Source organism: Acipenser ruthenus, chromosome 14, assembly GCF_902713425.1.
Source record: "Acipenser ruthenus chromosome 14, fAciRut3.2 maternal haplotype, whole genome shotgun sequence".
Taxonomy (NCBI): domain Eukaryota; kingdom Metazoa; phylum Chordata; class Actinopteri; order Acipenseriformes; family Acipenseridae; genus Acipenser; species Acipenser ruthenus.
Genome location: NC_081202.1, coordinates 34,315,613 through 34,340,652, shown reverse-complemented (window position 1 = coordinate 34,340,652; position 25,040 = coordinate 34,315,613). Strand labels below are relative to the sequence as shown.

The 25,040-nt window shown below is 39.6% G+C and overlaps 1 protein-coding gene across 3 annotated transcripts in view; it reads right to left on the bottom strand.

Moving 5' to 3' along the window:
* LOC117420037 (voltage-dependent calcium channel subunit alpha-2/delta-4-like) overlaps nucleotides 1-25,040 on the bottom strand; it is a 160,248-nt gene that overhangs the window by 105,502 nt on the left and 29,706 nt on the right. For 2 of the 3 annotated variants that reach the window (XM_058986426.1, XM_058986427.1), the window contains exons 7-23: nucleotides 24,488-24,619; nucleotides 22,737-22,797; nucleotides 21,573-21,723; nucleotides 19,816-19,890; nucleotides 17,140-17,229; nucleotides 16,661-16,774; nucleotides 14,728-14,806; nucleotides 13,492-13,625; nucleotides 10,734-10,814; nucleotides 10,374-10,451; nucleotides 9,060-9,140; nucleotides 8,500-8,574; nucleotides 7,473-7,559; nucleotides 6,635-6,706; nucleotides 5,301-5,362; nucleotides 2,381-2,448; nucleotides 788-833 (exon numbers count right to left, since the gene is read on the bottom strand). In XM_058986426.1, coding sequence (XP_058842409.1) covers nucleotides 788-833; nucleotides 2,381-2,448; nucleotides 5,301-5,362; nucleotides 6,635-6,706; nucleotides 7,473-7,559; nucleotides 8,500-8,574; nucleotides 9,060-9,140; nucleotides 10,374-10,451; nucleotides 10,734-10,814; nucleotides 13,492-13,625; nucleotides 14,728-14,806; nucleotides 16,661-16,774; nucleotides 17,140-17,229; nucleotides 19,816-19,890; nucleotides 21,573-21,723; nucleotides 22,737-22,797; nucleotides 24,488-24,619 — 1,486 coding nt within the window. The remainder of the gene's footprint in view (nucleotides 1-787; nucleotides 834-2,380; nucleotides 2,449-5,300; nucleotides 5,363-6,634; nucleotides 6,707-7,472; nucleotides 7,560-8,499; nucleotides 8,575-9,059; nucleotides 9,141-10,373; nucleotides 10,452-10,733; nucleotides 10,815-13,491; nucleotides 13,626-14,727; nucleotides 14,807-16,660; nucleotides 16,775-17,139; nucleotides 17,230-19,815; nucleotides 19,891-21,572; nucleotides 21,724-22,736; nucleotides 22,798-24,487; nucleotides 24,620-25,040) is intronic. The other variant, XM_058986428.1, reaches the window with a different exon arrangement.

Genomic DNA, 25,040 nt, shown 5'->3' with positions numbered 1-25,040 from the left:
AAATGTGGTTTGTCACACTTGTACTTTGCTTGAACAAAAGTTATTGTATTTCTTGCTCTTATTGTATCACTTGTATTGTAACACTTGAAATGTATTTGCTTACGATTGTAAGTCGCCCTGGATAAGGGCGTCTGCTAAGAAATAAATAATAATAATAATAATAATAATAAACAGGTTAATAAGTCCATCATACATTTGAATTTCTAAAGCAATTGATGCTGAAATTGTAATAGAATCGCCTTTCACTATTTGTGTGACTTTTAGACTTTCCTGCAGAATACTTTGCAATTTGTGAGTCTGGGAACATGTTTACTGCAGATTTGCTGAACTAGTCACAACATTTAAAGGTCTCTGCATATGTAACTTTCTTGATCTCTTTGGCACTGTAAGATGTTACTGAAGTGCTGGTTATCTGAGCGTCACTGGCTTTTTCTGTTTTTGTGATCTCTCGTGCTTACCACAAACATCATCATTCTTGCTCCCATGTCCCACCGTTAAAATCAGTTGTGCAAGACCTGCATAGTTTACAGAAAGCACGCCTTTTTCAAACGTTGCTTAGGATTATGTGAGAATATGTTGTTGTCCAAGAAGCTTGAAATTTGCATCAATATTTTTGTTTTTTTTACCGTGGTGGCTTATCGCACGCAAAGCCATCAAAGACAGTCAAGCACTGAATGCATGCCTGCCACAGGTATTGAACAGTTGAACAGGCCCCATTATCCAGTTGGAGTTGATAACTTGCTTACTTGGTTTTCAACACAGAGAGGAGGACGTTACACTTACTTACCACTCGTCAGGTAAAGTCAGGTCTGGTTGCTGCAAGTCATGTAGGCCTAAAGGAAATGAAAAAATAAACACAAGCCAAGAGTTTATAGGCTTAATAGAATTCTGTATTACAGTTATATTTCAATTGGTGATAACACAGTTGAGGCTATATATCTGCAATGCATGATCTGCCTCTTTTTGGACTAGCTTTCAATCATTTCACTTAGACCCTTTGGTGGAGCGTTTAACGTAAGCAGCTTCAAAGAAAACCTGTGACAGGGTAGCGTCACAGCCCAGTCTGGCTACCGACAGGAATTAGACCCAGAGACAGAAAGCTGCAGTTTAAGCCCTGGTGCGCACGTTTATTTAACAAAATAACACGAAACACAGGAACAAAATAAACACGGCACGAGGGCCAAAATAAAAGGTTTAAACAAAAGAATAACAATGTGAAGGCTGGGCAATAGACATCACTACCACTTTGCTAAACAATTCACTTCTCACGCCTCACTCACACTCCTCACACCTCCCTCCTCACTCTCACCCATCACCCCTCCCGCCTCCCTCCCCACCCCTCACTCTTCACACCTCACGTCTCACTCCACCCTCCTCACACTCCTCTGTCCTCAACACTCACCCCTCCCCCTCCCTCCCTGTCTGACCCCTAACTCCTTACTCATCACCCCTCCTTCCTCACCCCTCCCCCCTCACGGTAACATTCACAAGCATATCACATTGTTTCTTTTTAGCATGTCTGTAGCTCTGATGCAAGGCTGTAGTGTCCTCCTCCTGCATTGTGACTCTGTTCAATCACGTCACTCTCGCGACTCCCATTCTGAGCCCCTTTATTCTATGCAGTGAACTGTTATCGAATAAACCTAAATCCAAAATCAGAACACAGTCCTACCTGTAACATACTGAATGCAGCAACCCTTCATAAATAATGTGTAAATAAATATATTACATTATTTACAGTAATTACCCATTATACAGCATGTACTACTGGATAAGAATGCTGGTTGTAATTATTAACATTTTAAGAACAGGGGTATTGTCTCTTCAATGTTTAACCCATTCATGTAAGGACATCCAGTATAAAAAAATAATTAAAAAGCTGTTTTTGTCTGCAAAGCAAAACGAGTTTTTAGATAAAACACAATGGATGTTGTTGTTGTAAGGCTGGGATAGGGTCACATGCGATGCAAGAGGGGGATTGCCTCCTACTAGGGGAGTGCAGAAAGTCCTTACTCATATGCAATTGTCTTTAAGTAATATTTATCAGCAGGTATTCAATAAATCCATTCATTAACGTGTTGATTTCAAACTTTATGCTCGCCCCTACCCCCTAGTCCCCAAGGGGGGTAGACACACTGGTCTGGAACTTATTCTAAAGCCAATAGAACAGGGTAGTGGGGCTATATTCTACCAATGTCACACATCACTGTAGCTGCCCTAACGCTAGCATTATTCCTAAACACACGTCATTGCATTGCCATTGTAGAGCAACTTCTGAAGATCATTTAGTCCACTGTCAAGAACAGAGAAAAAAGGGGGTTCTAATATTACTGTTTTGTACCCCTGCATTTACACATCCACTCAAACAAGCTCCTCCTACCTTCTTCCACAGAGATGTTCCCAATGAAGATGTATTCCCCGTGCCCCCTGGTGAGAACGACACCCAGGCTGCAGAGAGTGGCAAAGGAGAGTCTCAGGGTAGTGCTATAAATCTGAAATGCCTCACCAAAAATATATAGAAATCACACATTCTCAATCTGTTGCAGTTTTTCAGTCTTGTTTAAAAGCATGTTTGGTTTGAGCAAACTTTTCTTCATTCAATTAACTATTAGGAAACCATACTTGAGTGCAATAATTGCTGAGCCAATTTGATTTTGATGAACACATTTGAACCAGTATTCTTAAAGCGTTTACTCCAGTCTTTAATTAAACAGTAATCTACAAAACTGAGAAAAAAGAACAACTGGAGATAACATGAATAAGATGATTGATACTAGTTTTGTTAAGTCAATCCTTTCAAATCAGGAGTTAATTAAAGGCTGGAGTAATTTCCCTATGAAATATAAATTGCTCAGCATTATTGCTTGAATTTACATTGTCCTAAAAGGCTTTTCTCCAGCTAACAGTTAGTTGAATTGGGCTCTAAAGATCCCTTTGACACCTGAGGCAGGGCTGTCCCTGTGAATAATGTGTTTTGTTTTGGGGTTATAAATACAATATAGTTTTGTTGTCTGGTTTAAAAATCTAATTTGTTTAATGTTGTAAAAAACAAAGTGTGTGCTAGATGTGGCAGCGCTAGGAGGTTAGACTTCCCTCCCTGCCTGATTGAAATGTATTGTGCAGCAGGAGGCCAGGTGTTAATTGATAATTGATAATCAATTAGCCCTGGCCACATGCCTTAAAAAAGGCACTGGAAAGCCCGTTGTTTGCTTTTCTTCTTTACAAGCCTGGAGGTGACAGGGAAGAACCCTCCCAGCTGTGTGTGTGTGTGTGTGTGTGTGTGTGTGTGTGTGTGTGTGTGTGTGTAACCAGGGTGAGCAAAGAGCTACCACTGTGTGTAGACTGGGATGCCTACAACTTTAGGGTAGGGATTAATTTAGGGGATTTTACCAAAGAGTTTATTTAGTTTGTGTTAGGGAGAATGTTCCTGAAGCGGGACCTCCCTTTTAGTGGGAGCAGCGCTCGGCTTGAGCTTGGCCCCCTTTTCTTTTATTAGCTGTTTACCCACTGCGTTTTGTTACATTTTTTTTATATGTACTTCCGCACTAGAACTACCATTGTTGGTATCCTAATGGTGGCCATCTACAACTGCAACTGCCTGTTTGATTACTAAAACCTGGACGCCTGTGCAGCGTTTCAACCTACACAGTCTCTATGTCTCTCGTTCTCTCAGCGGATACCCCCTCAGTAACAGAACACCCTTGTTACACACAGTTTGTGATTCCCAAGGCTTATTATGGTTAAATATCAACTTGTTATGGGCATATCTGAACACATGTATTCTTCTTGTTTAGATGCAGTAGTTTATTATATTCACTACAGTGTTGCAGGGGGACAGGTTAATGGTTACACTCTGTTGCATGAGCTATACTAGAGATAAGACATGTTTGAGAGCTCTGTTCAGGTCACAGAGATGTTTTAAGTTTTGAACACTTTAAAAAGTCACCATGTGATGACTGAAGCAGAAAAAGGCGTGCACAGTGAATCTTAACAGGAAGAAGAATTCATTAGTCAGATAGCCTTGAAATGCCATACCATCTCCAAGTTGCACTTTAAAATAGCTTATTATAATGGTTAAAATGGTCATACCCAGTGTTTACATTTCCCCTTGGAATCAGCTTTAATTTGCCCTTCTGCGACAGATTGTCATTGAGGCAGCAGCTTTTATAGGGTTTGAGCTTTAAATTAGATATTTTGCTATATATATATATATATATATATATATATATATATATATATATATATATATATATATATATATATATATTATTGGTAAAGCACCTTAAAAGACCCAGTCTGGGATTCAGTTTCAATTATAGCTGCGCTATCCTTGTAATGGCGTTAAAACAGTGTTACTGTGACGGGGTAATCCCTGCCCCTATGCGTACTTTATGTTTTGTGTTATTTTGTATTTGTAGTATTATTATTTAAAGGTACTGTCTTTGTTTGAACGTTAATTGTTTTACAGCATGGATGGGGTTAAAATCCCCCATCCATCTAAAACACGTGCATAATGTGACCATCTCCAAATTAATTAAACAATTATCAATTTGGAGATGGTCACGTATATATAAAGAGCGGATCAGCCGCTCATAAGGGTTAGTGTGTTAAGAGGTGGAGAACGAGGGAGGGAGGGAGGGAGAGGAGAAATAAAATAACTAGCAATTGCTACTCATGCTTGGGGTTGTTCACTGTTTTGTTTGTCTGTTTATTTTGGCCAACGTGCCGTTTTGTTTGTTCAGTGTTTTGTGTTTAAACCTTTTATTTAATTAATAAAACTCGCGCACCAGCGCATTCAACCCCAGAACTGTGTCCGGACTTCTTCATGGTCTGACATCACCACCAAGCCAGTCTGAGATAGTTACACACAGGCTTTTCCCAATAGATAGGCCTACTGCAGACTGTAATTACCATACTGGGGCGATATGGGCTTTTATCATTTATTTAATAAAATGTGGTGTCGTGTTTAGCCTCAAATTGCCACAATTATTTAAAATAAATGATGTAAAACATATTTTTGAAATCATCTTTATTACAGTACTATGTATTGGGTGTATTATCATCCTCAACTGCGATTCAGACATTAATGCAGTAAACAGAAATCAACTTGTTTTACTGGTGTCTACAGACAGAGCAGTTAGTGGATTGAGGCTTTGGTCCAGCTTGGTCAGTTAGCACTAAAGAAAATCATTTTGAGGTTAAAACTCAATAAAAAGTCATACATTTGATATATTTTTATTATTGTAAACAAAATAGTTAGTAATAAAAGAATTGATAAAAAACAAATGGAAAATATTCACCTGAATGGGGTCTCCTTGATAACTGTATAGAAATAATCATTGGTCAGGAACAGTACTCTTCTCTACGGAAAAAATAACACAAAATGAAAAAAATAATACAAAATGAAATTGCTGCATTGAAGTGTACCTCATTTTAGCAACTGCCCGTGATAAAAGATACAAGAGATGAATTTGACAGTTTCCTTAAACAATGTATTCCTTGTAAACATAATTAAGAAATGACTACCTAAAATATGCCCTGCATGAAGTCCAAGGTCAGCTTGTTTGTTTCAAGCTAAAGTATTGTTAAAGTTAAAAAGGGGTGCAGCTAGTAAAATGATCCCATGTCTCCTGCAGGAATAGTTTTTCCATATGTTATTTAAGTCTTACGTCTGAAATGTCTTGAAAGACACACATGTGCATGTCTGAAACATCTTGAAAGACACACATGTACATGTCTTACATGTCTTGAAAGACACACGTTACAGTAAACTTTATTTATATGTTTATTTTATATATGGTACTACACTTGGGTAGAGAAATATCTGTTTGCAAGCCATGCTTTCAGTTAGTGTTGCACTTCCTTGGTCATTTCACCTGGAGGGTGAAATTGTCGCCACCCCATCGATGGCTCCTTTCCTGATATTACCCAACCAGCTGCTTCCCCTATTGACTGACACACTTTCAGCCAATAACATGCTTTCACCCAGAAGACACCGCTGAGGTCAAATGATCCAGGAAGTGCAAACAGATAACCCGAGAACAAGGCACAGAAACAGAGAGCTTCCTCTAACCGTTGTGTTTGAAAAGGAAAAGCGCACGTGTGCCACAACATGTGTTTCTTTCAAAGACCTATTCAGCTAATAGAAGTGCAAAACAGTTTTATGAAAGATTTATGAAATGATTTAGTTTACTACAGTTACCGTAAATTCTAATCCAGTAAGATGACTTAGCGATTTATTTCACAGAATACATGACATTACCAGTAATGTCATGGGGGTCCCTATCCAGCTCTAAAACAGTACTGAACATGAAGACAAAATATTTGAGCATCCGTCAAAGACCAGCAGCCACATTTGGCTCATTTTCATATAATGCCACAGAATCAGTGAAGTGGATTTTGTTTGTACCCACTTAAATATTCTGGTGAACACAGGCAGTTTGCAGAACAGTGAAAGCACTAGAAATTCCAGGAAATACTAGTTTCCATGTAGCATTGCCATGTCTTCACATTTCAAAAAGTATAGACATTTTACATTGCAAAATGTATATAAATGTAAGCCAAACAGTTAGTAATAAAATAACAGTATGCTTTCTCTTTTGCATTGACCCATTGACCCCTGAGGTAGACTTACGCCTTTCTCCATTGGCATCCTCACATCGTTGGAGAAAGCCCCCGTCTCTCCATTCACCATTGCTGTCCTCAGCTGTAGGCCACAAGAACAGATTGAATTCTCAATGGGAATCATGTATATCCTCACAACTGTGTGCACAACCCGGGTGAGCAAACAAAGCAACGTTTCCTAGCAATCACCCATTATATTTGAGTGTGTGTCAGGGAGAAGGACACTAGGTTTCTATTACATAAACACACAGAAAACACAGCAACAGAGACCTTGATAGGTAATGAGCATATATATATATATAGAGGATACTGTGTGATCGTTCAGTATTCTGGTTATACCACAAGTATATTTTTAAAATAAATATCAATACAATGTGTACATTTTTGTATATTAAATCAATTATTCAGGCATTATTTTACCTGGCAGATCTTTTCTTTCATTGTCAACAGACTATGCTTCGACGCAGACCCTGTTTATGACCGCTTCACAGCAGTCTTTTTAGATAGAACCTTGAGCCTCTCTGTTGTTTCCTACCATTACCGGTGTTAATGAAGGGACTACAGGCTGTTCGGATACGTCAGAGACAGATCGGTAGCTGGAAATTATTGACTAAACTCGTTCTCAAGGAAATTGGAGACCAAATCAAAACAACTATTTAGAAATTTGAAATTATTTCAGACATTTTAAAGTTGTTATTATATACTATATATATATATATATATATATATAGATAGATAGATAGATAGATAGATAGATAGATAGATAGATAGATAGATAGATAGATAGATAGATAACAAGAGTGTCATTAAGGGTCTTGCAGAGGACAGCCCAGTCATAATCCACTTACAACTTCATCAGTGTCCTCCCACTCCACCTCAGCCAGGTCCACACTGTTGTAGTTTGGCTTGGGCTTCAGTTTCTTCCCTTCTTTGTACTAAAGACAAAGACAGAAAGCTTGTCATCGTCTAGTACTGGGTCAGGTATAAAGGCTAAACTGAGTATTTGTATTAATGATATTAATGAAACAATAGTAAATACATTAATGTTGAGCAGGGTCTGGTCTCTTGCTACCACTCTGTTAGCCCTTATTATCATTTGTTTCAGAGCTTGCACCTTGTGCATAAAGTGCATCTTTTGCACACAACCCTCACAAAAACACCAGTCAATTATTTAGAATACTAAAAACATGAAATTATATATAACGCATTACCTTTTAGAGTAGAAATTCTTCCTAAAGTAATAAAGAGTGTGTTTTATACTCTGAAATAGAGTCATTGTTTTCACTCCAGTGTTTTAGCTGCAACTTCATTAATTGCTTCCTTTTTTATCTTTTTAAAACATGCATTTTTTGCTTTAACGCAATCCAAAGTTGCATATCTTGTTGTTTTGAGCAAACTGGAGTTCACCTGACTTAGCCATGGCTGGATTTTATGAAAGTATTGAACTGATCTGGAGAATCCCCCTGGATTGCATCATCACTTATTTTTAGGGTAATCCCGGGATAACCACGGATAAGTGGTTGATACAATCTGCCGTGAATCCCCTGTGCTGTGAAATGCAAGAATACAATCCAGTTGATTTACGTTTCAGCTAGTGCCTATATTAGTGATTACCTGTGCACGGGCCCAAGCATTTGTCTACTTCTCTTAGTTTCTTATACATTTACCTTGTATTCTGAGTGTAAGTTATAGATTCATTACTTAAGCATATGTGTATACATATTCAAATTCCTTACATTATAAATATATTCATTATATTATTTTCAGAACTATCATTCTGTCATATAGAAAATGTCCTTTCGGAAAACAAACATGCAGGCACAAAAATCCAAAAACAGCGTATCTTTGAATAAATAACTCTTGGTAGATGATTACCAGAGGTCGCAGATCAGGGTGTGAGAGAATGTAACCATTGTTTGTGTTCAGAAATGCATAGCCATGGACTCCAAGCTGAAAAACATCAAATAAATATATAAAAATGAAAGCCAATTATGCAGTATATTGTCTTAAATAAAAAATAAAACATTTAAAATAGAAATAGGGTACTGAAAGCAATGTGGACATACAGAGCAGCTGGTGGCAGGGTGTGCTGATCAGATATAGCAGCAGTATAAGTCAAGTCATGTTCAAAATGGGATGCCAGTGACTTTGATAGATGCCTCACTATTGGAACACTTTTTTTAGGCACCAGTGCTGGAGGCAGCATTGCTGCCGTTGTGTGTACTCATGCGCCAGGGAAGCTGCAAATAGGCTGCTCACTGGATCCAGCATTAGACTTCAGCCATCAACACCAAAAAGGCTGAAGGCTCATATATTACAGTGAAGCTACGTCATGCTGTGTGTGTCGGACTGGTGTGTCTATAAATTGTACATGTTGCTCCAAGTAAATGCTGTAGGGGGTTCCGTAAACTTCCTGGCAAACAAATGCACCTCACCTTGTACCTGGGGGCCAGCTTCAGCAGCTCTCCTAGAGGGACGTCAGACCCCACCACCCCCAGCAGAATCCCCTCTGAACGCTGGAAGCAAACGAGAAGACAGCTCAGGGCAAGGCTTGATCTCCGCTAACACTTTACAATAATGGCCCAATACCACAGGAATAACACCGGAATATCTTCTCCACTTCCTCTGAAGTCTTTCATTTTAAATTCACTACTGTTCATTCATGTGGAAATCATTTAAAGTGAAATGCCGTCTTACTCGCCTACCAGGGGATTGTGAGAAGTGCTCATTCATGCATGAATGCATGCCTTGTACATGTGGTCAACATTATTTGTTACAAAGGAACACGGAATTAATACAGGCAATTCAATCCACATGAATTAACAGGGATGAACTCAAAATGAATTATTTCAGTGCATAAGATATCCAGGTGTTATTCCTGTGGTATTCGTCCGGAATTCATTATGAATTTGCGGCCATTATTTCAAAGTGTTACCATGTACCCTTTTCGTGCTAAGAAGGCTGGGCCTGGGTAGTACTTGGATGGGAAATCATCAGGTGCTGCAGGGTATGACTACGTTTGTTTGTGATATATACACGTGTAACAGGGCAGAGGCTGGGTGCAAACTGGCAGCACTCCACACACAAGCGAGGGTCGTAACCACAATGCGAAAGAGCCGGGCTTGTCTGTATTTATGGTTATAGAGCTTTTGACCTCGTCTCATCTCACCAACAGGGGGGCTGGATCCATAACGGCAGTGCATCCCACAACACTGCCCGTTACACAAGTCTATACACTATACACTTTCACAACTTGAGATCTCTATTACACCAGATAACTTTGCCTAATCATTAATGACACAATGAATAATTATCGCTGGCATTTTTTTTAATGCTATGCTAGTTTTAAAACAGTAAATAAAGTAACAGTAAGTTATTAGACATCACATAGTGCAAATTATACACTGTAGCCAACACTCTGGTACTCTGTGCATATCAGCCTTTTTCAGGTGTTTCTCAAAACCATGACAGACACACATACAGCAGACAACTTTAGTTCCACAACAATGGTTCCCCATTCTGGCCCTGGCCCATTCATTCCAAGCTAGATATTTTTCATACCAGGTCCTGAATTAGCTAATTGATTAGGCTAAGGGGTCAATTATCTAATTTAGGACTTGATTGGACTGGAATGGACCTCAAGGGCCAGAGTTGGGAACCACTGTTCCAGAAACTCCTTGCCATCACAGCGATTTCCTGATTCAGTTCCACTTAGGCCACTAGGGGCAGAGTTGAGTGCTACTACTCACGGTTTCGTTCTTCTTACTGAAGACTGGCATGGCAACTGTTGTCATGAGGAGCAGACTCTGGGCTTGAGAGGCAAAGAGCTGAAGTAAATGAGAAAAGGGACAGAGTTAGCTCCAGAACTCACCTGAGCAGGTGTGCACACATACACTGTAAACTGAATACATCGCTGTAGTACAGTGCTACCATTTAGACTGGCTGGAGAATGATGTTCATTTACTGATCTCAGCTGTATGAGGATCATTCTCTGTAGAACATTCTTGAAATCTGTAGTCGGTTAAATAAATGTACTGTATTCCATCATACTGATTCTCTAAATAATAAGAGAGATTTATAGAAACCTGTGGACTTCAATAGACATGTACCTGTACTGTAAATCCATATATGTGTTGTCTCATTAAATTGTTTCCAATGCCTTTTATGGTTACCTCGTCGGACTTAGGCAGCTAGCATTGGTGTAAATGAATGATCGAGCATGGGGTGAAAGCAAGCGGAGATGAGCAAAAAACAAACAAAGAAAGACAAAAATAGATGCATGAGTGATGAAAACAGAATCAGACAATGGACAAGCAGTTACACATCTGCCAAACAACGTCAAGGAGTGTTAGGGACATCTGACAGTGTTAACAAGAGCCGTGATCAAAGAAGCAGCATCACTGCAGGGAGCCAGCTCTTTAAGGGCATCTTCTGGAACGATCCTTACAGCTGGGGATCAAGCTCTGTTTACACACCATTCACAAAACAACATGTTACAACAACACTTGAGAAAATACATGTTAATTTAATTTCAACCATTTATCACTTAATTGTTCATCAACTGGTGTAAAAATTGATTTGACATACCTAGTTTTTAAAAACTGCATTTATACGCCATGATCAAGCTCTTCAGCAACGTTAGTTTATTATTGAACAGAGAAGATTAGTTCAGATACGGTAGATCCCACCAAAGTTTTCGTACACTGTGTTGTATGTGCTCCATGTGCAACCATTGCTGGTAGTGTCACGTGAGCTGTTCAGTGTGTTGATATGTAAATAAATCCTGTTCGCCAGCGGGGCGTTTCAACTTCAGCCTCCGTCTCGATCTCATGCCTGTCACTCAGCAGCAAATGCACGCACCCACATGGCAGATGGCTACTCTGTCACAAGCATTAATATCCTGTATCTTTCTAAACAAGGGATTTAGGGGAGTGCCCTAATAAAATAAGTAAACCACAGTAATGATATTACTTTATGAAAATGTGCCTTTTGCCACTTTGTTTATTGTGCAGAAACTACAACGCCAGGGATTTATAAAAATAAATAAATAAATTAATAAATACTTTTATACTGTTTCTGCCTGAAAAATATTTTTCTGGAATAGATCACGGTAATTAATCTACACAGAAATACAACAGAGAAGCGCACAGAATACATTATTGTAGGATAAGTAATAAGTAAAAAAAAAAAAAATAATTAAAAAGAAACAGGGATAAATGTTCTGGCTATCATTGTATCATGGCCAGGTTGTAGGTGCGTACCCAGGGTCTGGAGAGTATGGGTATGATTTCAGAGAATACTATGGAGATTAAAATGGCCAAGTCAAGTACATTTTCTTAAGAGTAGTGCCTGTTACAGTACATGACTGAGTGATATATGCAGAGGGTACAAAGTTTTTTCGTATTTTCCGCTTCTTTGTTTATGGTGAATTGGTTATATGTTATCAGTTATTATTTTTAATACATTTAAAGTGACCAATTATTATTTGTATTTATTTTCCCCCAATTTGAAATGTCCAATTATGTTTTTTCTCCTCACCGCAGCGAGTCCCCACAGAGCATGAACGTTCTGAGGGCGTACGATCATCCTTCGATCTCACAAGCCTAAAGCCAGAATCGCTTTTACACTGAGCAATCCAGAGCAGAGGTGGATGGGCTACCGATTCTGGAGAACAGAGACCAGCCATGCCGCTTATCTGATCTGAATGTGCTCGGTGTCTGGCCAGTAGGGTTCGCTGTTGCACGATGAGGAGAAGCAATCCCTGCCAGTTTCCCATCCCCCACCCCGGGAGCGTCAGAGCTAATGTGACACCCCCTCGGGGGTCCCCAGCAAAGTTCAGCCTCTTTGCACAGCCTGGACACGAACTGGCGCCGTCCAAGCTGTGTGACTCATCCTGCACTCCCAGCGGCAGCGTTTTGACTGGATGAGCCACACGGGGACCCCCCAACAGTTATTTTTAAAACTTGTTTGGTATTCATAAATGTTTTGTATACTTATATGTATACATTTTTAAAGTATTTATCCATTGGCACTCAAATTGTTTACACCCAGCTGTGCATATGAGTACCTGCACTTTTTTTTGTGTTGAGAATTTCACTTCTGTCTGTAAAAGGGTAATCATAATAATTGGGACGTATTTATACAAAAAAGCTGGATAAACAATGCCATATGCATCTGTGAAATTAATGGTAATATTTCTAATACACCTCACTGTTGGTCTCAGCCAATCAGGTTCTGAGCAGAGCGGTTGTTATCTCACAGGTCGGTTCACTCCACAGCTAAGGGAACTTTAGAATCTTGAAAGTCACATTAAACAGAGATCATTTTTAAGCAACCTAAGCGATCCAGCAAAATATAACCTAAAAACACATTTAAAAAATGTCTTCATACAGAAAACCATTTGTTAGGTTTCTCGTAGCATTATTATCTGCAAGGGCAATTGATTTTCGAGGAATACAATAATTATAAAGGCATAAAAAAGAAGCCAGCAGTAAGTGATTATACTGAGTAGTCCTTGCTAGTTTTGCTATTCTTCTCTGATAATTGTCCTTTGCGTAAATGTCAAAAAAGGGCAATCTGTTCATTTTTTCATGGAAGCAGGTTATTTTGTGTTTGCACCAGTGCGGTGTTTGAGAAGAACATGTTATCAAACTAGTATGAAACCACTCTGCAGGTTAATTGAACTGCTTCTACCCTAACCCAAGCACTTGCTAGCTGGCATTTGCTTTTCTCCTTGTTGAAAAAACAATGGAAGTAAACTTTGTACTGGTGGTAACAGAATCAAAATTATGTGTTGATAAATCTCCGGCTAACTTTGAAGATCGCAGCTCTCTGCTGGTCACCCTTTGGGTGGGATAGGTCACTTACTGCGCTGTCCATATAGGCCTCTGTCCAGATGATGTCATGGTCGTGGTTGATGACCATGGGCCGGCTCAGCACATGCAGGTACTCCATCACATTCTCCTGCACATCGGCCAGCGTGGAGATCTGAGTGTAGTAGCCTGCAACCCAAGAGGTGACATGACGAAGCTGGGGTCACCAGCACAGGGAACCCAACTCGGTAACACTTTACATTAAGGGTCTTTAATTACTATGTGATTACAGAGTCGTTACTTAGGAAATACATGTGTACTTACACATCATTACAGTGTTATTGTGTATATTTACAATGTACTCAATGTGTAATTTGCATGATATAACCCTATTATTTTAAAAGTAACCCAAACCCTAACTCTAACCCTCTCACCCTTTTCTGATAAAATCTTACATATATGGTACAAAAGGATTTACATGTTAACTACCTTGTAACTGTGCACAATAACACTGTAATTATGAGTAAGCAAACTACTAGGCAAATATACAGTCATTAGAGACACTTAATGTATAATGTTACCCCCAACTCAAACACACAAGACAAGCCACATGTAACCACATTTATAACGAGCAGTTTCATTTTAGAATAATGTACAGCATTTTAAAATGTTTGTTAATAAATCAGCAAAATAATCTTTTGTATTTTTTGGGAATGCTTTAAATTAAATGCCAAGTAATACACTGAAATTAATCTGTTAGTTACAGATGTGGTTACATAGTAATAACGTTTTAAATACACATGCATATGTGTAATTACTCATTAGTAACATACTACAACTTTCATACATTCAATAGAAATACATGGTAACAACACAGACATCTGCATTATTATTGTATAATTATAATGCCGCCCAATTTAAACTGTAACCATAACTTTCTTCATTTCCTCTTAAAAGATCAGATTTTTCAGGTACTTTCGGTTAATAAACAGCACTGGGCAAAAGAAAATAATAAAGATGAGAAGTACCAGATGACTTTCGAACACTACCTACTCTGCTGGCATTGACCCACAAATGAAATATAATAAAGAAAACACAGCTAATTCACCTAGTCCAGAGTAAAGTGAAATCAATGGAGACGTAACACCAGCTACTCGCAAGGGAAAATTGGCTTCTAAATATAATAACTATTATTAACTTTATATTAAATACAGTGTGCTGATAGGTTTATCAACCTGAGTGACCCTCGTCTTAGACTAGTTTTTCTTATTGTATCTTACAGCTGACCCACCTTTATTGTTGCAGGCGATCCACTTCGCGTTGTCGGCAAACGTCACTTCCCGTCCAATGAGGTAAGTAAAGACACGGACCTGGAGCAAACAGCAGAGACAGAGTTACAGAGAGCGTCTCCCACATAACACAGCCACACTCAGCTACTCTATTGACCTGGAGCAAACAGCAGAGACAGAGTTACAGAGAGCATCTCCCACATAACACAGCCACACTCAGCTACCCTACTGAACCTGAAGCAAACAGAAGAGACAAAGTTACAGACAGCGTCTCCCCCCGCCCGAAATTCATTATTCAACGACATGGGAGAGAAAAAAATCTCAGCCACCTGTGACACAGTAAACTCCCGTCCCGACCAATGTAAGCTCTGACCCGTGAGCTGCTTGCTTCGCTGCCCGCCTAAGCACACTTACAAAAAAAAAGCACTCCAACACATATCTAGCTGTGATTGGGCAGAGTCCTGTCATTTTTACTCTCGATTCAACCTTCGACTTCTTTGACAATGCGTGTGTACGTACTGAGACGTCAAAGTCGAAGAGTAATATAGAAGCTAATACTAGCATTACGGGAAAGGGATGAAATAACAAAACAAATCTGTACCTTTAAACCAGTGATTTTCAACCTTTCATCTCAAGTACCAGTGTTTCCAGCAAGAGACCACCAGGTGTACCAGTAACTATGTGGAATCTAAAGCCTGATTCACACGGTTTCGTATTTTTTACCAACATCGGTGAGATTTAGTCCCGTGTGAACCGTCCATTTCTTTTTATCCCAGATACTTTTCTCAGAGGTCCTCTGATTATTTTACAGGAAATCAGGACCTTCTGTAAAATTTAAAACTCAGGCATCCTGTGTCTTTTTACTCCCATGCAAATCGACCATGTCAGTGTTATGTTAGAAAAGATACAGTATTTCCGGGGTATTTGCCTCAAAGCAACACCAGACTACAATAAATCATAATATAATATTAAAATTGTTAGTATCTGTCTTGTGATTCTACAGTTCAGTAAAACACAACGATTGGGCATAACCAAATTGGAGATGGGCGAAAATACAAAACATAATTGGCGACTTAAAAAATGGATCCTTTTAACGGTGCGATTGAAGATATGTATGGAAACACATATCACTCAAAAGGATGAAATGATTATTGTAGCTTTTGGAAAAGAAGGTACAACGAAACTGTGATGACACCTGTTTGTTAGCCCTGTGTGAATCATGTTTAAACGGCTGTTGTAAAACCGAGACCTATAAGTACTCAACAAGTTTGGAGATAAACATCAGGTAAGGTAGGTTATTCTTTCTGTTATTTAATATGTATGTTTGATAACTACATAGTAGTGGTTCTGAATGTGATTGTGAGGTGAAACATCACGGTTCCTAATAGGTCAATTTCAAGTTCATTGTAAGTTTGGAGTGCAGTTAATTGTTACTTACAGAAACATTTTCATAAATTATTGCCCATCTGCAAATTCCTCCCCCCCCCCACAAACAAAATCCTGGCTACGCCACTGCTAAACGGTGCACAGTTTTATGTTTCCAGTATTGTTCCTGCTGCAGAAAACTTAACAAAAGTGTGCGTTCAGTGAAAGGGTGTAATTGTAGAAGGAAGGTGTAATAACTGCTATCACTGTGAAAGGGTGCAAGCATGGCTGTAACTAGCACTGAGGTCATGTCCTCGGTTGACCATCCATGCTGATGGTCATGTAAAAGTACAAAAGACTCCTTAATTTTCTCTGTTGGTTTCCATGTAACATAGATTTGGAGGTTGAATAGTAAATACCAAGCAGTCATATAAATACTGCAGCTATAGCTTGAAACCTAAGTTTGACCTCGGTAGAATGTCAGCTCTGGTTACGACGCTGGGTGCAATGATGAGAATGAGGATGATGGTGATTTGATCAGTGAATCGGTGAATAGATTTCCTACCACACCTTGCGGTCGGGCCAATTGTAGTCTTCAAACACCTGCTTGTAATCCTCTACTGCCCCGTCTGTGATGAGCATGATGGCCTGGTTACACAGGCTTCCCTGGCCAGTCACGTTAAACTGAAAACAAACACACACACAAAGTTAGCCTTCCACACGTCCTGCCACGTGCTCTGTGCAGTAAATGGCTGGACAGATCTGAAATAAGAGTTAAAAGGTCTAACATTTTAATATATATATAATTAAATTAGTTTTCTTTAAAAAAAATAAAAAATAAATAAAAAAATAAACATAATTAATTGTACACAAGAAATATTGTTGAATGTTTGTGTATACTGGGTAGAAGAGCAATATAAATGTTTTTTCTCCCCAATTTAGAATGTGAAGTTACAGCATGATGTAATGCAGCTGTGGCTTTACCAGGTGAGCTGCTCGGGATCCTCAGAATGGATTAACATGAGCTGCAGAGTGCAGGGGCTACTCACCTGACTGAGGATGCCGAAGGCCTCTTTCAGAGCCTTCTTCACTGTTCCCATTCCCTTGGCATGCAGCTCTTCCACCAGCAGCTTGAAATGCTGACAAGACAAAAATACAGAGGATAGAAATAGAGAGGGAAGATCATGAATGTTCATGCAGCACTGCAGTTGTTTTACTAGTCACTACACAGGATATTGTTGAAATAGATGGCTGATAACACTCGGCATCATTTTTAAATATGTAACACACAACTTTTGACTCATTAATTTAACCCTCTGAGTTGCGTTTTACTATTTTCCTATTATTTAGTGTTGTATTTCATAAAAAAATCTTGATGTTTAGACGGTCACATTGTGGTCTACTGTCCATTGTAAAGTACGACATATTTTTAGAATATCCATCAACTGCTCAACATGTATAATTTCACTGTTGGTCTTTCAATGAAAACACCTTGCTTAAGGCTATCTTAGTATAAAGTAGACCTCTTCATAATAAGGCCACGCCAATCTTCTTTAGAGGCCTTGCTCTGGATCAAAATTCCCAGGATACAGTAATAACAGGAGATTTTTGTTTGGCAAAAAAAAAAAAAAACATCCATAAAAAACATACATCAGCAGTCCCAAATGTATCAAAGCACTGTTAAATGACCTCTCTTATAAGACTAGCTTGCTGTAAACCACCACATTTTAAAACAAACCCTCTGAAAGTTTGTATGCAACAGGACGTAACTCATTTGCACAAACTTATTGTAGTGTGCATGGAGGAGGGCAGCAGCAGAGCTGGGAGGTGACGTAATCACACACAAAGACATAAGCCCGATATACGCTCCTTGCAAAGCATAGCAGCCTCTTTTGTACAGCGGTATCAGCGCTATGCTTTAGTGCAAGGTCCCGGGTTCGCGCCCGCCCTCCGTCTGTGTGTGGATTGTCTCGCCCTGTGTGATGTGCCTGCCTGAATTAACCAAGATCGCTACTATATATATATATGTATACATACACACACACACAGACTCACTTCACTATAACAAACCCATCTTATATGAACACCCGTTTTTAACGATCCCAACAGAAATAACCAATTTTTCAAAGCAAATTAGCCCTATTAGAACGATCACATACAGGATCCACCTGGTTACAACGATCTCAGTACTGACTGACACTGAACTTTCTCCAGTGTCAAGTGAGTTATTCTCTCAGTGAAAACAAAGACCATGGTTGACTAATTCAAAGATAACGCTAATTCAAAGATGAACTATTGTAGTATGAATCATGCATGACGAATGCAATCGTTGCCTGCCCGTTATCTTCACACAAACTACAAAACCAGGCAATGGGTGTGAGGAGCAATCTACGCTGGATAGTTTTTTCAAGAGAAAGGACATGTAATTACTGTTCAGCATTAATTGGACAGAGCGGGCATATGGGTGCAAGAACATTCTGGAAAAAGTCAACAGACAGCAAAAAAAGATATGGTGGCCAGGCAGAAAATGGGCATCAATCCATCACAAGCTGAAAAACAAACACAGCAGTTTGCAGATCAGCGCTCCAGAAAAAAAACTAACACCCAAGGTGCAGATGCCAGCCAGGCAGCACAAAGCTATTAACAGACTCACTAATTCATCAACCACTTCCAGCAGCCTCAGTCCATCAGACCATCAGCTAACCATATCCATAACCACCAGCTGTTGTAACCCCCACCTCCCAACAATAACAAAGATCTTGCTACAGTCACTGCTGGCGTCAAAACTCAACAACAAACCTGCCAGGTCTACCTTGCAGTGCCTGACTATGGTAATATAGGATCCCAATCATCTCTTCAGCCAATAGAATATTTGCACAGCATAGTGGCGACCAATCAGAATGCAATCCCATTTTTTCCAGCATTAGACAGTAAACGGCACATGCTCCCAGTACAGCAATTTTCTTCTTCTTCATGATGGACCATATCCCTGTCAGTATACTGTAGCACCTAAGGACAGGTTTTCACAGTGGACCCAATCCATCACCACAGGGGAGTGGCAGATCTGAAATCCTATAGTTTCAGAATTGAAGACTTTGTGTAACGTGGGAGACTGCTCATATTCAAATATAGTAAATTAGTAAACTAGTTAGTGTTCGTGTAATTCCTAAGACAATGACTAGCAGTGACCTGTTGGTGAAGCTGCATAGTTTAGCAGCACAAGTGTAATAAATATTAATTAATTTACTATTATTATTATTATTTATTTATTAGCAGATGCCCTTATCCAGGGCGACTTACAGTTGTTACAAAATATCATATTACGAAATATCACATTACAGATCAGAGCAGTTATAAAGTACAGTAAAATCAGTAGACAATGAGATCAAATTCAAATAAGAGCAAAATAAAAGATACAGTAAATAACTACATTTAAGAGTGAATTCGACTAAGAGCAGTAAACTTATAGTAATAATGTTTGCTTATAAGAGTAAAATCCATTTAGAGCAAGTACTAAGTAATAAAAATGGATAAGAACAATTTCAAATAAGAGCAGTTACAAAAAAAACGTGAATACAGATACCTATAAGAGTAAAATCAAGTACAAGATACAGAAAATAGTTAAGAGCAGTTGTAGAATATGGCAAAATATGGAGCAGTTCAGTGCAAGTACAAGATGATGCAAGTACTGTTACAATTGGGTGACATATAGTCCTTATACTAACCTCTCGATTGTCAAGATCTGCCTGTACCAGCGTCCCTTTGAAGCAAGGCTCAACGTAATGGACATAATCGTTGTACTGAAACGAAAATGAAAAAGGTTTTCAAGCCAAGACTGTCCCATACAGAGGGGTGGTGATCCCCTCTAGTTTGACAAACACAAAGCTGATATACGTATCAGCCAGCCATTGGTAAGTACATCAACTACAAAAAGTACTGAGATGCATTTTATTAACATATAAGGTGAATGTTCCTACTTGGTGCTAAAACCTACTTTAGAAAGAGATTACATAGACAACACAACACCAGCCAAACAGTGCTTCTGAATTTCTTCCTAGATAACAAGCCCATTCTTTTTACAACCAACAACCAATTTATAACATCAGTGTGAGCACAGCACCAGGTGCATTGTACATAGTTGCCAATGGTTAATTTCCATCAGTACACCCTGAGTCTTTGTACAGCTTAGTGGCGAACAGATTACAATATTTTTCCAGCTGCACATGTTAGACAGCAAACAAAACATGCGTCCACCTACAGCCCAATCGTATTGGTGCTACAGGCCACAATATATTCTGGTTGAATGACCTGCAACTGCTGCAAGCAGCTTCCCTGCCCTCGCTGCGCATCAGGTTACAGTGATGTTGACAGGCTATTTGGCTTACGGCTGGTTTCACAAACCATGACTATCTTGGAACACCTAATCATCTTGCATCGCACAGAGCGACTAGCACTAATCCTGGACCACTGTACATTACCTACAGTCACATTAATATTAATGCTAAGCAGGGTCTGTGACACCAGATGTTAGAGTAAGAAACCAAGTCAAGTAAAAAAGAATTCAGCTTGTGCCTTATTCAGTGTAATAATTAAGAACTGTAATGAATATCCTCCTAGCAGCTGATCAGTTAATAATACTTACATCAGCATAATACCTGTATTTGCCTCTCAACTACTGGTACTTGAGTGGTAAGGCGTTCATGTTTGAACCGTATGCTTTGCAGTTCATGTCCAGCCCTTGCCTTTCCATTCAACTCAATGGGCTGAGATGCCAATTCACTACAATATTCATTACAGAGATGCAGCAGTGTGGAGTAGTGGTTAGGGCTCTGGACTCTTGACCGGAGGGTCGTGGGTTCAATCCCAGGTGGGGGACACCACTGCTGTACCCTTGAGCAAGGTACTTTACCTAGATTGCTCCACTAAAAATCCAACTGTATAAATGGGTAATTGTATGTATAAAATGTAAAAAATAATGTGATATCTTGTAACAATTGTAAGTCACCCTGGATAAGGGCGTCTGCTAAGAAATAAATAATAATAATATGTGGGTATTTTATACCAGTCATGGACGGATATCCCCACCCTGTAAGCACGACGTGTGAACAGAACCCATCATTTAGATTAGTCTGTTAAAAGGAGAAGGTTAGAGGGGTGAATAGGTGTGGAATATGGGAATGGGTGGAAAACTTTAGAAACACAGTAAAAGAAAGAGATGGAAAAGGGATGTAGGTAGGGAAGTGTGGTTTTGTTAATTTCGTAGGTCTAATCGGTCATAAGGATTGCAAGGAGTTCATGTTCTGTGCGTTTATGATCCTGTCTTTTGTCCTAGTGGGGCAGAGGACAGAAAGGCTGTTTAAAGGAGTGCTCATGTCTTATGTAAATGTAGTGGCTCTGATGTAGGTGTGGAGGTGAAATTTGCTGAATCGTGTCCGATGGAAATTTTAACAGAAATGGTTTCTCCCTGAAACGAGCCACTCACAGCGATGATGTTGACGAAGTCGTTCTCCCCCAGTGTGTCCAGGATGGTGGTGATGGTGTGCTTGGCAATGCTCAGCCTCAGACCCTTCATACTGCCGCTGATATCGACAACAATCACAATGTCCTTCGGAGACGTGGCAGCCTGGATATACCTGCAGGGGACACAGGGTCTGCCATCACTCTCAATGCTTCTGTTCAAACACACGATGCAGATACTGCAATCACACATTCTAACAAGCAAACTTTTTTCAACAGTGCATCTTCACCATGAACCATGGAAAAATGAATCCGCCCCATGACAACCAAACAAAACAACAATAAACACAAATAATAAACACAGGCTGTAATTCAACCCCTGCAGCTGCTCCTGTTGTGCTTAGCCTTAATAAAAACAATTGGGGTCTATTCAACTGAGCTAAATACTACCGTGCTTTAAATATTAAATTAGAACTTTGCTTTAAAGTCAAAGATAAACTCACACACAGCGTTGGAGATGTTGGTTTTGTAAAAGTCTTTAATCGATTTAAACAACAGTGATATTTCACTTATTACCTTTACTATAGTTAACCGTGGTTTGCCATGTTTCTTAATATGCTTTTCCATACTTATCTGGGCTTTACAACGCTTAGCTATGCTTTACCATGCTTGCAATGTGTTTTATCGCACTTTACTATACTTTTTCTGAGATAAACTGTGATAAGGGTTAGAGCCGGCCCTGTCTCTTTCATATACACACACGCTCCTCAAATGGACGTTCTTTTTTAAAAACATGCAAAAGAACACCCTAAAGAAACGTCTTATTCAAGAATGTAAGTAGCCAGCGGGTTCATTTACTTTATGTTACAGTATGTTGGAGTGTGAGGTTGGGTGGTGCAGCATGCAAATTCACTAGCCTTACATTGATCAGCAACACAAAACCTGCACATAGTTTGGCAGAATTGGTGTTGTCTACTAAAGAGAGGTCTGAAAAGCTATGGCATTTCTGGGCAGGAATAAGGTTTGTACAGGTCCACTATATCCTTACATTCCCTGCAGAAAACCATTTGAATGGAACTGAATTGAGAATATCTATTGCAAATACCACAGTGCAGTCATCTGGCTTTACAGAAAAGCTGCTGAATGTAACAGATTTCTTTCTTGTGGATAAAATAGCTCCCATTCTCACCAATTCCTGTTCCTGCAGTCGAAAGCAATAACACCGTTCTCATCCGGCTGCCACTTAATACCTGAAGAAAAAAAATATCCAAGATTTAACATGCAAACCAAACTGAGATTATTTAACAAGCATCACATTTAAATAAAACAGAGTCACTGTGTTAAGATCAGTCCTAGAGTCTGGAGCAGTTCCAGTCCCTAATAGATTCCCTGATTGTGTACTAAAGTGTCTTATTCACATTACTGTATTCAGGCTGGCAGTTATCACTCTGTAATGGTAACACTTTGTTAAATTTGGACACTATAGTGCTGTACAGCTATGGCCAAACGTTTTGCATCACCCTATAGAATTAACACATTTTGCTTCAGAAAATCAAATGAAACCTGCTGAATAATTTAGATCCTTTATTTAGCATCATGTAATCAAAGAAACTACAAAATGATATCGCTAAAAGTCTACCGGAAGCCATAATAGTAGTACAGTATTTCATGTTAGATTTTGAAATTAAGTTTTTTTTTTTTTTTTTTTTAATTTAGTCGTCGCCAATTATTTTTACCCCGGTTTTCACCCCAATTTAGCATACCCAATTATTATCTGTATCCCCGGCTCACCGCTCGCAACCCCCCCGCCGACTCAGGAAACGGAGGCTGAAACACGCGTCCTCCGAAACGTGCTCCTTCCAAGCCGTCATTTTTCGCACCGCAGATCCACAGCAATGCTACCAGACCTATAGTGCCGGAGGACAACACAGATCTGGCGGCTCCGCTGCAGAGCCACAGGCGCCCTATCGGCCACAGGGGTCGCTGAAGCGCGGTGAGCCGTGGATTCCCCTGCCGACCTAAGCCCTCCCTACCCGGGCAGCGCTCAGCCAATTGTGCGCCGCCCCCTAGGAACTCTCGGTCACGGTCAGCTGTGACATAGCCTGGATTCGAACCAGCGATCTCCAGGCTATAGGGCACATCCTGCGAGGAGCGCCTTTACTGGATGCGCCACTCGGGAGCCCCTTTGAAATTAAGTTTTATATTTTGTTCAGTTTTTTATTCAGTATATGGAAAACTACAAAGCAGTATGATATTAAATATGTTAACATAACATTATTCAGCAGGTTTCATTCGACAAAATTTGTTAATTCTATAAGGTGATGCAAAACTTTGGGCCAAAGCTGTATGTTACAAAATGAGAAGCAACAAACTTGAGATTCCTAGAGACCCTGGATTTACTCCATGTTTAGCCCAAGGGTCTATTTACAAAACATAAGGACTGTTTTCAGGAATGTTTTGTTGAAGACTGTTTTTTACATCCCATTTTGATTAATTAATTCAAGTTTTCAGTTCATAAAAACCCTTTTCAACAGTTTTATTAATGTATTCTGTTTTCAAAGCATAATTTCCCTCAGAATATATGAGTATTTGCAGTTTTGGAAGGATCGGTGCGGGTTTTCTCAAATTCAAATTCTGTCACCTTCCCAAAAACAGTTTCCTGGACATGCCAGCAAGCTCGGCTAGGAGTCTTTGACGAAGCAGAAATCAGTGGGCTCAAACTCCTTGACAATAATTGACTTCTCACTTAATTGACTCCAAATCCCTCTCTCTGTGCTTTTTAAATTCCCCCTGTTCCACCTCGCTTTTCATGAGGTGGCTAATCGATTGTACAGCGATGGACACTGATTTGCAGCCTGCCGTTTCTATGACATGCAATAACCCAGAGCAAAGCACTTTGAGAATCAGTCACTGTTTGTATAAGGCGGCATGTATCCATACCTGGGTAGAGCCTGAAGAATCCTGTATAGCTGCCGAAGTACTGCCAGGTAAGGGTGGGGTCCCTCTCGAAGTTCTCCACAAACAGGGGGTTCAGAGCCTCTGACATGTACACTCCATTCAGAATGCCTGGGTCTGCAGGGAACCGCACAAGAACACAGGCATGAGGGGCATTCTGCTGCATCCCTGTGTGAAGGAACAGTACTATCAAGGGAGCTTTAGCTAAAGGGCTACAAACCTTATTTTCACTATCGATGATGCACCTTAAACAATCTGTTACCAGCATGTAACCTAACTGTAGAAAACTCTCATGGCAGTCGTTCATATTTATTTCCTTTCCTGCCCAACTGAATTGATCTCCAAATTTCTTAATGATATCTTTTGTGTGATTAAAAAATTTAAAAATGATTGTGCATTATATAAGTAATGTGGATAGGGCATTGTAGTAGCAGGGGCCAGATTACGCCAAATCCTGGAAATTGGTCATTTCAATCGTGAACCCAAATATGGAGAGTTCTGAAACCCAGGACTGGGCGTAGGGCTAGTGCCACTCTCT